At 41.7% G+C, this 10,523-nt stretch overlaps 1 protein-coding gene across 1 annotated transcript in view; it reads right to left on the bottom strand.

Annotated features, from left to right (window-relative positions):
- Positions 1 to 6,310: 6,310 nt before the first annotated feature.
- Positions 6,311 to 10,523, bottom strand: part of CNTNAP2 (contactin associated protein-like 2) — a 1,521,099-nt gene continuing 1,516,886 nt past the window's right edge. Inside the window, exons 23-24 of the mRNA XM_019508724.1 lie at positions 9,873 to 9,944; positions 6,311 to 8,795 (exon numbers count right to left, since the gene is read on the bottom strand). Coding sequence (XP_019364269.1) covers positions 8,596 to 8,795; positions 9,873 to 9,944 — 272 coding nt within the window. The 3' untranslated portion in view covers positions 6,311 to 8,595. The remainder of the gene's footprint in view (positions 8,796 to 9,872; positions 9,945 to 10,523) is intronic.

Genomic DNA, 10,523 nt, shown 5'->3' with positions numbered 1-10,523 from the left:
CCCCTCTGCTTTTTGCATTGGACAGATGAGGTGAGAGCCCTGCTACAAGTCTTGTACTATTGGTAATTATGTATACAGAATATAGGTACTCATGTACTTTATGGCCAGCATCTCCCCTGTACCGAACAGTGCTGTAGCAATTAAATTTGGTGCCTGGGGCAAAGCCTGAAGTGGCAGTGTGCCCTTGCCCTGTGCACAGACCTGGGGGGCACATGGCCCCCTCCCCCCATGCTTGCTGGGGAGTGCATGCAGCAGTGGGAGCCCCCCTTCCCCCATCCCTGCAGCCCCCCGAAATGAGCTGCTTGCAGCTCTGTCCTGCACCCTGCCCTGGTTGGACAATGCCCGTTGGCACCCATATGCTTGGTGCCCGGGGTGGTTGCCCCGCTCAGCCCCACTTCCTAGGTACATATTAGAGGGAAACATTTTGACTGGAGGGGATGTGAATGGGTCATTCATCTATTGGCATTCCAAGCAATGCCTCAAAAATCAAATCATGTGTTTTCTCGTTTGTTCTTTCTTATAATTCACATCAACTAACACCTAGTTCTTGTTTCTTAAGACTTAAGGGATTTCAGCTGCCTGCCCTCACATGCCTGACAGGAACGTTCATTAAATACGAGCTCATTACAGCAGTCATTTTGTAGGATCAGGTACAGCGGAGGCTACTATATGTTATCAGCAATCAATAGCTCTGCTATGTTTCTAGTGATTTAAATGGTAATGTCACTGCTCTGGCTTGTGGAAAGGGCAGACTTAATTCTGAAAAATGTAATTTACAGCGCCTGTACATTTATTATGCCCTAATACATTAGAACAACAACATGGATTAATGCTAAAGCAAGGCATACACACTTTTCTCATGTCCTGGTTGTTTAATCTAGATGTTTTTTTTCCATTCAATAAGATTCAAAAGGGGCCTAAGCAGACAATATTGTAGCCTAGCTTATCTTAGAAGGAACAAAGAAGTTGAACCAGATTTGGCACCTGAATCTATGATCCGCTTCAGGTTTTGTTTTTTTGTTCCCCTTTTATCAAAGTAGCCATTCTGGTTATACTACTACACCTGTTAGAATAATTGCTTCACATTTCTCAGTTGTTATCAGGAAAATAAAGCCTTCATTACATTCAAAAGAAACATTTTTTGTGCTCAAACCTCTTAGAGCCATGCTCTCTTTTTTATGGTGCCAATCTGATTTGTTTGTGTTGCATCCATCAAGCATTTTTCTTTCCACCCTGAGGTATCTGGAAGTCGATAGTTAGTGGGTTTTCCCCCCAATTTGTACGAAGGGCAGAATCATACAGAACATCAGAAGTAGAGTTAGACTGTACTTTGGATAGTCAAGAAATGCAGTTTGGGTAATAACTTATTCAAATCAACTTCAAAACTATAATGGGGCATAAGCAGACAAGGTTTTTTTGGGTAAATGTGATATCTTTTATTTTCCTACCTAATCCTGCTGCATTTCAAGACGGACACAAACCATCGGTGTCTAGTACTTTTCCACCTGTCTTTACTCTACCCACACACATTTCATTCTTCAAAATGAAAAGGAATTGTGCGTGAGTACTCAACAAATATGCACATGCCATACAAACTAGTGGCATGTTGCCTCGCTCACTTGCTTTGTGTGACCTCAGTGAAAACGCTACATAAAACGAAATAGAGGGAGGCTAAAAATTTTCCTGATGTTACACAATGTCAGAAGCAAAGCTGGTAACAAAACTGAAGTCTTTACTATTATTGCTTTGCTCCAGATGTAAGACAACATTCCCACTGGGATGAACAGTCTTCTTCTAAAGCATACATCTATTTTCTCCTTTACGGACTACTACAGTACAAATATAACTGCAACAGATGAACCAGTCAGAGCACATTGACAATTTGTCATGTAGACAATAACTGTGTTCCATAAACTAACATCCCAAACAGGAGTAAAGCTTTGGAATATGATACAGCAATTGTCCACAAGGCTGGCAACAACCAAGCTATAATCAGGCTCCTTGATCTCACTGGTTTTGTAGCCTCACTGTTTCCCTGTTGGTTTTGACATGCTTTTCTTAAAGTCCAGTTGTTGTACTCCTGTGCCTTCAACAACACACTTGTTTTCATATTCCAAGCCAAATTATTGTGGAGAAGCAACACGACTACACTAAGTTTTTTAAAGGGATGGATCTTTTACATGCATGTAATCCTATAATGCAGAAAATAAGATGCCTAGTGAATCTAAGGGCAAATCATTTTGATCAAACGAAAACTCAGGGCACTTTTACACATGCTGTGGGGGTGGTGGGGGGCAAGGGGGAGCACTTTAATTAGAGTGGTCCGAGAGCTGCTCTAATTAAACAGTCCCAGTGTCTCATGTATTAGTGTCCCTACACTTCAAAATTGTGTGGGGGTGCTTGAACTAAAACTTGTTTGATGAGCAAGTGCCCCTGCTGCCATTTTGAAGTGCAGGGATGCTAATACATAAGATGTGGAGGCTGGCTGGAGTGTGGTAATTACCAGGAGCACAGTAATTAATCGAGTCTGCTCTGATGTGCTGTAATTACAGCATATTGGAGCAGCGCCATAGCATGTCTACAGGCACTCTTTGCTCACATCCTCAGCTGACCTAAATGGGTTTAGCCCTCATGAAACCAATGGAGCAACATGGATTTATGCTGCTGTGGTCCAGCTCAGAATGTGCACTAAAGGCCAGCTGAAAGGAAAGAAAAACTGAACGTAGCCTAACAACTTCTTTTAGCTGGGCAACCCCTCTTTCTGCATTGAACTGCCTTCTGGGCTGCAGGGTTGTTGGTTGGAGTCGTGCTGGTCTAAGGACATAGGCAAGAAAGGTTCTCTGGGTAGATGTAATCTCTTTTATTAGACCAACTAATAACAACAAGCCAGAATATTTAGAGAGGCTTGGGTATGTTTTGAGCCTTTTCTCATGAAGCAGAGACTTCTGTCTTTTTCAAATTGATTTCCTGTTACTGGAGAGGAAAAAGTATAGATAATGATCAGGACAGACAAAGCACAAGTGAGCAGCTGTTAGGATAATTAAAACTATTTAACGTTTCTATTCTTTTATTCATCAGTCTGGTCTCTAAGAGAACTTTTGTTAAAGAGAGACATTCACAAAGAATATTAGGCATACATACATTTTTTTTTCATTCTAATTTGCATGCTGTCACTTTGAGAGGGGGAGATTTCTGTTTCATTTCCTCTAGGGTGGGATACCAAATCTGATGAACAGTGTTTCGTGTGACGTGTTTTGGAAAGCAGAACCTAAGTCTCATCATGCCTGCTGCACAATAGAGGATAAACTGAGGGAGGAACCATATTAAAAGCTACTGCTTATCAGACTGAAAAGTAGCTTCATATTTCAGTAGAGAGCCTGGAAATTAGATGCATCTGCCATTAAAAAGAGATGCTGTTCTGATTAAAATGTAGTGACTGAATAGACTGACTTCTAAAATGAACTCTTAGCACTACAATAAATTTACAAATAAACATCCCCCACTCTTTGGCAGTCTTAGTCAAATATTGCTAAAAGCCACCTTTTATATACACCATACTACCTGTAGGGAAAAAAAAATGTTGCCCTACCTTTTAAGTGGCAACTGCCATGGAAAGACAAATATGTGCAATAAAACAAAGTTACAATGCATGTGGTAGGCAGAATACTCATGTTCTGACTTAAATTGTGCATTCTTGTAAAGGTTATTTCTCATAGTAAAGGTTGTTTCTAAGGTCAACTAAATATGGAATAAGGGGTATTTGAATTAATACAAAAGAAACAAATCAGAAGGTTGATTGCTAGTAAAGGCTGTATTTACACCAAGGCTGTATTGACCACCTGAGATCCCTTCCAGCCCTCATTTTCTATGATTCTTAATTTGATTTTTCACCATTCTGCCCATGCCAGAACCTCTTTGGACTTTCCCAGCTCATTTCCTAGGAAATTTACCTCACTAATATTTACCTCACTAATTCCAAGACTCATAATTTTGGAATCCACCTTGCCCTCACTGAAATCAATGGGAATTTTGCTCTTAACATCCATGGAAGCAGGAGCAGACTATTTTAGAAACATCATGGGTACCTCCCTGCCCCTTCTGCCAAAACAGCCAGCAATGCAAAGAATCACACGTTCAAACTGAGTAAATGATTAAAATAGATGACTCGAAGAATATGCATTATGCTTCTTTAATTATTTTAGTACATTTTAGAGCCAGAATAGAGTTTTGTGATCAGTAGCATTCACTCTGATGTAATTGAGGTTTGTCTCATATAGGAAGATGTATATAGTCCTTTGCCAATTGCTCACATATGATACGTGCCATTTTAACAGTGCATTTGGTCAATACAGACTCTCTTGCGGGTACCTGTGAACTTCTTCATGAATCATGTATGAATTTTTGGCACAAAGAGGAACAGGTGCAGTCACCTGAAGTCATAATAGAGGTCTCCCAGTGCCAGCACTGAAAATCAGAGAGGAGAACTCTTTTGGAACAGAGATGGGGCTTGCAGGCTTATTCAAGACGCTCATATTAGCTTGCTGCTTTGAAATCCCTGGGCTTCTGAAGGAGTCCATTGGAAGCCTAATCCCCACAGCATTTTAGCAAGTGGGCTCCAAATTAGGCAGCCATTCAGTGTTTGAGAACAGAACAAGTGTTGGCCTGCAGTATCATGTCCACTGTTTCAGACTACTTAGCTACCTTGCTTCCAGGAAATACACTATTAGTAATGTAACTGTTGGTGAGATTTTCAGTAACTAAATTACAGGGTGAAGAAGGGAGTGTTTTATTCATCCTGAGTCAGAAAAGTCATCAAAGTATTGAAGTTTTTCACTACCTTCCTCTCACTCATGAAGCTACCCTCCCAGCTGGCCAAAGGAAATGAACACAGCTCTAATGAACCGCCTATGAAGAGATACAGAAGTTTGGAAACCAGATGATTAAGGAAATAGACACTGTCTTCATATTTAAGACACTGGATATATCTATCCAGGTCAGTAATAGCTAGAGGTTGTTTCCATGTGCATGCTCATGGGTGCGTGCACATGGAAGGAGCCGATGATCTCAGTTTAGTTATTTATGGACAGATGTCACCATCACAGAGCCAAGCACTATAAATGATAAGCTTGCTGCTAGCTTAACCAGCAGCCCAAAGACTTGAGTGGGTGGGGGACAGCTATCCGCTTGCCCTTCTCAGCCAGGGATGAGGCACTTTATTTGGAAAATCTGCATTGTAGTGACACGTAGGGTAAGGAAAAGCAAAAGGACCCCAGTTTCTCAGGTAGTGAATATGCCTCCCTCACAAAAACTACATTCAGTTAGAAAGCAAAAACACTGTTGCTGCCAGCAACAGCACAATCTAAGGGCCTTGTTACACCTTACATGATAAGCAGTACAAATGGTGATCAGTGTTATTGCCAGCTGGAGTTTGGAGCAGTCACCTATACAGGCCAGCAGAGGCTTGGAGGACTGAAAGGTAAGAATTGCACCCCTCCTGTTGTGGGCTTCCCCCCTGCTCCCTGCCCCCTTTTCCCAGGGCTCGCCTCTTCCCCCCCATCCCAGGGGGTTCCTCCCACTGCCCCCCACACTTACTTGTGGCTGCCCACACTGTCTGTCTCAGGGGATAGGGCAGGGGAGGGTTAACCTACCTGCCCAGCCCTCTTGCCCTTGCCGCTACGAGGCTGCTGCTCACGTCTGGATTAAGCCTGCCCAAAGAGCAGCATTGGTGGCCAGGCAGACAGATTAACCCTTCATTGCCTGCTCCCCCAGGACAGACAGTGTGAGTAGGCACAAGTAAGTGGCAGGGAAGCGGGGGGAGGGCAATGAGCAGGAACCTGGGGTGTTGGGGATGGTGTGGCTGAGCAGTGGGTTATTTACATTACAGGTAGCCTAGACTGGCTACACCTTAGTTTAACATAAGCTGGATAACATGGATCAGAGACAAACCTGCCTTGGAGTGGCATACCTCTGAGTTGCATAACAAGTGCATAACACTAGTTTCAGGTGTTAATGTTGGGGACAATCCAGGTGTTAGCTCCAGGAGGTGCCCAAAATTGCTGTGTAACAAGGCCCTAAGAACACGGATGTTATATTCTCATTTGATTTATCTTGACATGCTGAAGTCACAGGCCTGCTTTTTATTAAAAATGATTAACATACCAATTGGAACCAAATATTAAAAGGAAAAGAAAAGTGTGATTTTCTTCAACGGGATAAACAAAAGTTGTGGTCAAGTAGAGATTTGCAACAGTAGAGGACCTGGCTAAATAGGCAGTAGTGCACGTCAGATTAATCTCAAAGTACCATTATATTGTTTTGAGGCTTTCCAAGAGAAGCGGTTCTTCTTTTATCCCCTAGTCTCAAACAGGATTAAAGACTCTTCCACTCAGCTGAGAGTGAGAGATAGATGATAATCCTAGAAGCAGAGCAGTGCTAAGCACAAGAGGAGCAAAGTTAGTTTCCCATCCAACTGGAACCTCACCTCTGTAAAGTTACCTGAGAAAAAAGTCACTGATTTTTTTAAAAACTGGCCATGTTTACATGCTGAGTCCAAATCCATACCCCGAAGAAATCAGTGGGTTTGATATTACGTTCGCTAGTGATTCGGCAAGCCCAGTTTGTGATGCAAAGGACTTTAGGTTTAACTTGTTAAACCAGACTCTCCAACTTTGTCGTCTTGTCTGGCAAACTGCGTTTATAAACGAGGAAGAAACAATGAGACTTAGAAATACAAAGAAAAGTTGAAATGCTCTAATATTTCTTCTCTAACTTTTTTTTTTAAATCTCCTTTCACTTTACAGCATCAACTAGCATAATTGAACATACAAAGCAAAAAGGAAGAGAGAAATTAAAAGAACAGCACTGCTCAGTTCATGAGATTACAGTTCATTTGAATTTCAAATAAGTCTTCCTTGCAAGCAGGTACTGTAGGAGTGGGTTAAAGCTGTGCATGCCAAAACTGTAAATATATAAGGTTATGTGAATCCAAAAATGCCACAGGCATAAATCCTTTCCACAAGAAACTCTTGGTATTGGTTCTGTTTAAATGCACAGTAAATGCCCTGCAATACATTCATATCTACATTCTGTTCCACTGCACAACTACCCATAAGGCCCTACGTCTCGTTCAAACCAGATCACTGGAGAACCCTGTTCCTCTGCAGTGGGGAAGCCAAAGCCATTTTATTGCCATCAAAGATGATATTAGCTATTCAGGCTACTGCTAACCATTACTGCAAACTGACTGCCTCCTTCACAGCGACAAGCTGAAATTCAGCTGGTTTGAGAGACTGTGTTCCCTGAAGTGCTAGATATTGCCTTTGCCATCTTTAAAATTACCTTACAAAGAACGAAATTAGTCAGGCCAATCTGTATATATTAAATAGTAACATTGTGTGGCTGTTGCACTCTGAGCAGAGTTGTCCAAGCCTCTTGTTGCTTTACTTTACTGCCTGTGAGAATGCTGCTACAGAGGCCTTCTTCACAAAGGGATTTAAACCAGAGATTTAAAGAACAAACCAAATTGGTATGCCAAGGACAGAAAAAAGTATTACGTGAAGTCTGTTGGATCAAATGCATTCACTAGAACTGTACTAATTTCTGCGACAGCCTATTAAAAAAAGAAACAGAAGCAAACAAACAGTAAAGTTTGGCTCTAATTCCCTACTACAATGCTTATGCCTAAGTACAGTATACGCCAATATAATCACAGGTAGAGCTGAATTTAAGTTGGCATGTGACCTCAGGTCAGCAGTGTCATAGCCAAAGATACAGAAAACAGACTAGGTCTACACACTCGAACAGTATCATCCTCCTTCAGATTTGAACAACAAAACAAAATAAGCTTCCTGTGCTTTGTGATAAGCGTCTCTGCTAGAAAGAATAATAATAGTATTTTTACATTGCTGATAAGTACTGTACACAATCAACATTTTTAGGTGCCTGTGTCAAAGATGAACTCTTACAGTGTTGGCACAGGTTGGTGGCATTTTGAAAATTGACAGATATTAATAAGCGTCAATCCTCTTTTCCCTGCCCCCCCCAACACTTTGACCCCCCAATTCAAACAACACCAAATGTAACATTTTATGAACAAGACCTGGGGATTATGGCAACCTGTCTAGAATTGACCATGTGTGAAAGAAAAGAACACAGAAAATTGGACTTGTCTGCCGTTCTCAAGACAAAAATATCCACATTCTAAAGGGCTTTTAAAAAATGTAAAAAATTGGCCCTGTTATCATTATGGGAATTTAGAACACCTCTAAAACACACACAGAAAGACAGGTATTATTGACACATTTTAACCAATGCTGAGGCTCTAAAAGCTGCTCTTTGTTGTTGTTGTTTGGATACAGAAGGGGCAATTCATTGTAAATGAATATTAAAAGGTATTTTTCTTAAATGCTAGTGTGTTATTCTTCCCCCCCCAATCTCAACGGTTTTGTCTGTCACTTGCTTCTCCAGTTGTGCTGATCTTTTTACTGTAGATGTGCTCAAGAGTCCAAAGTAGAGTGTTTTCTTCTCACTGAAAGAGTCATCCCCAATCCCACCCCAGCCATAATGCCAACCCCCCTCGTCCCCATACACACACTTTTAGATAAGCCATTCCTTTTTGCTTTCATCAATAGTCTCCGTAAAGTTGGGGTCATTGTTCATGATGGCTGCATCGGCACTCTCGGCAGACTCCGCCCCTTTGGCCTCGTTAGTGTGGTAGGTCCCCTTGTGACGGAACATGTAGCGTATCAGGAACACAAGTGTGCAAAGGATGGTAAAGATCACAACAGCGATGACACCTAAGGGGGAGAGGGGAGTGTCAAAAGTGAAGAAAAAGGCAAGATTGTCACTTAAAACCCCCCAAAGATATTCTTATATTTATCCAGCTACAGAAAATCAAAAAATTACTTTTTGAGCAAAGTTATATTATTAAGAATATACTCTTTAATTCAACACTGCTTGCTACAAAGACAAGGTACCATTTTTATTTCTAGGAAATGTTGGAAGATAACAGTTTTATTTCTCAGAAAAATTGCATGGTGCACTTGGACTCTGTCATCCTCCCCCCATCATGTTGATAATTCGTGGAGCAAAAAACCAAACTTGGTCATCTGACTATTCCTTATTACAGGGCAGGGAAGGCGGCCGGGACACCTGCTCGTAAACCTAAATAAGGGTCCACATTGTGTGCTCTGTAATTTGATAAAGGGAAAAGCCTCTCACAAAAGTTATGGAGTTGGGAATGGTCCTGCTTTGAGCTGGGGGTTGGACTAGATGACCTCCTGAGGTCCCTGCCAACCCTAAATTTCTATGATTCTATAAAAAGCTAGTTTTGCTTAGATGCTAATTTAGCACCTGACACCATGAGCAAACCTATTAACTCAAGTGGGATCCATGAATGGTCAAGCAGAATATGCCCCTTAAACAGGGCAAGATTAACTTGATCTTTAGTCAAAGAGAGCACTGAACTCAACATGCAGCCTTTGGTTCTGAGAGCTTGATTTTCCCTCAGTGGGTCCTGAATTAGGCTTCTGTTAATTTGTCTGTACTAATTCACTGGACTAAATGACAAGAAATATTGCCAGTTGTACTAATATAGTTAGACCAGCATAACTCACCAAGTGGACTCTTCTATTACAGAATGAGAAAGGCTTTCCTTTGCCTTGGCTTGAACTGATTCCAGAATGACTAAATCAGAGGAGGATCATCTTATACCAAAATAATCCATCTTGGTTTAAATTCATACCTTACTTTGTGCTAGTGTAACTTTCCTATGTAGATGACCCCATAGTAAACCAGGCAGTTTGAATGGTTCTGCCATTACAGCCTACACTCAAGCCACAAATCATCTCAACTAACATTTACTTTTTCCTTACCTCCTATAATGGCCGAGTTCCTGTTAACTCCATCTCCTATAGCTTGGCCATTGTATGGGAAATCAGCACTGGCTGTAAAAAGGGAAGCAAAGATTCATGTTATAACACCGCCAATTAATGAAAATGTGTACATTGGCTTAAAACAGCAGTGTTCAATCCCTGGCCTTTGGGCCAGATCTGGCCTGTGGAGCCATGTCAACCAGCCTGAAGGGCTCTTCATTGGTCTGAAAATTTGGCAGTGGTGGAGCAATGTCGGTGTTAATTGCCACTCCCCTTCTGGCAAATGTCTGGAAACTTGGGGAACCCTATGGGTCAGGTAGTGAGGCCCGCCACCCTGTGCACTAGACTGGGCACATAGGGTGGAGTGAAGTGGTATCTGGGCATGCCATGCTGAATTTGGGTGGCATGAGGCAGGATCCAGACATGCGGTGACCTGGACCAATGTAGGAGCCAACCCCAACCTGTGGTTGGGCCCCACATCACTCATCTAGCCAGCAGGACCAAAAGGTAGATCACAACTGGTTTAAAAAATATATATACTTGCTTCAATCCCAGCATTCTTAAGTGAAAGTTTAAAGAAAGTTAACTGTTATCTTTATTTAGTATTTACAAAAAGAAGAAAAAAGATTTTCCCCTTCACCTGAGCCCAAA

The sequence above is a fragment of the Gavialis gangeticus genome, unplaced genomic scaffold (assembly GCF_001723915.1).
Source record: "Gavialis gangeticus isolate Ggan-Ray unplaced genomic scaffold, GavGan_comp1, whole genome shotgun sequence".
NCBI classification, from domain to species: Eukaryota; Metazoa; Chordata; order Crocodylia; family Gavialidae; genus Gavialis; species Gavialis gangeticus.
The sequence above is the reverse complement of the archived record's forward strand: the minus strand, read 5'-3'. Positions and strand labels throughout refer to the sequence as shown.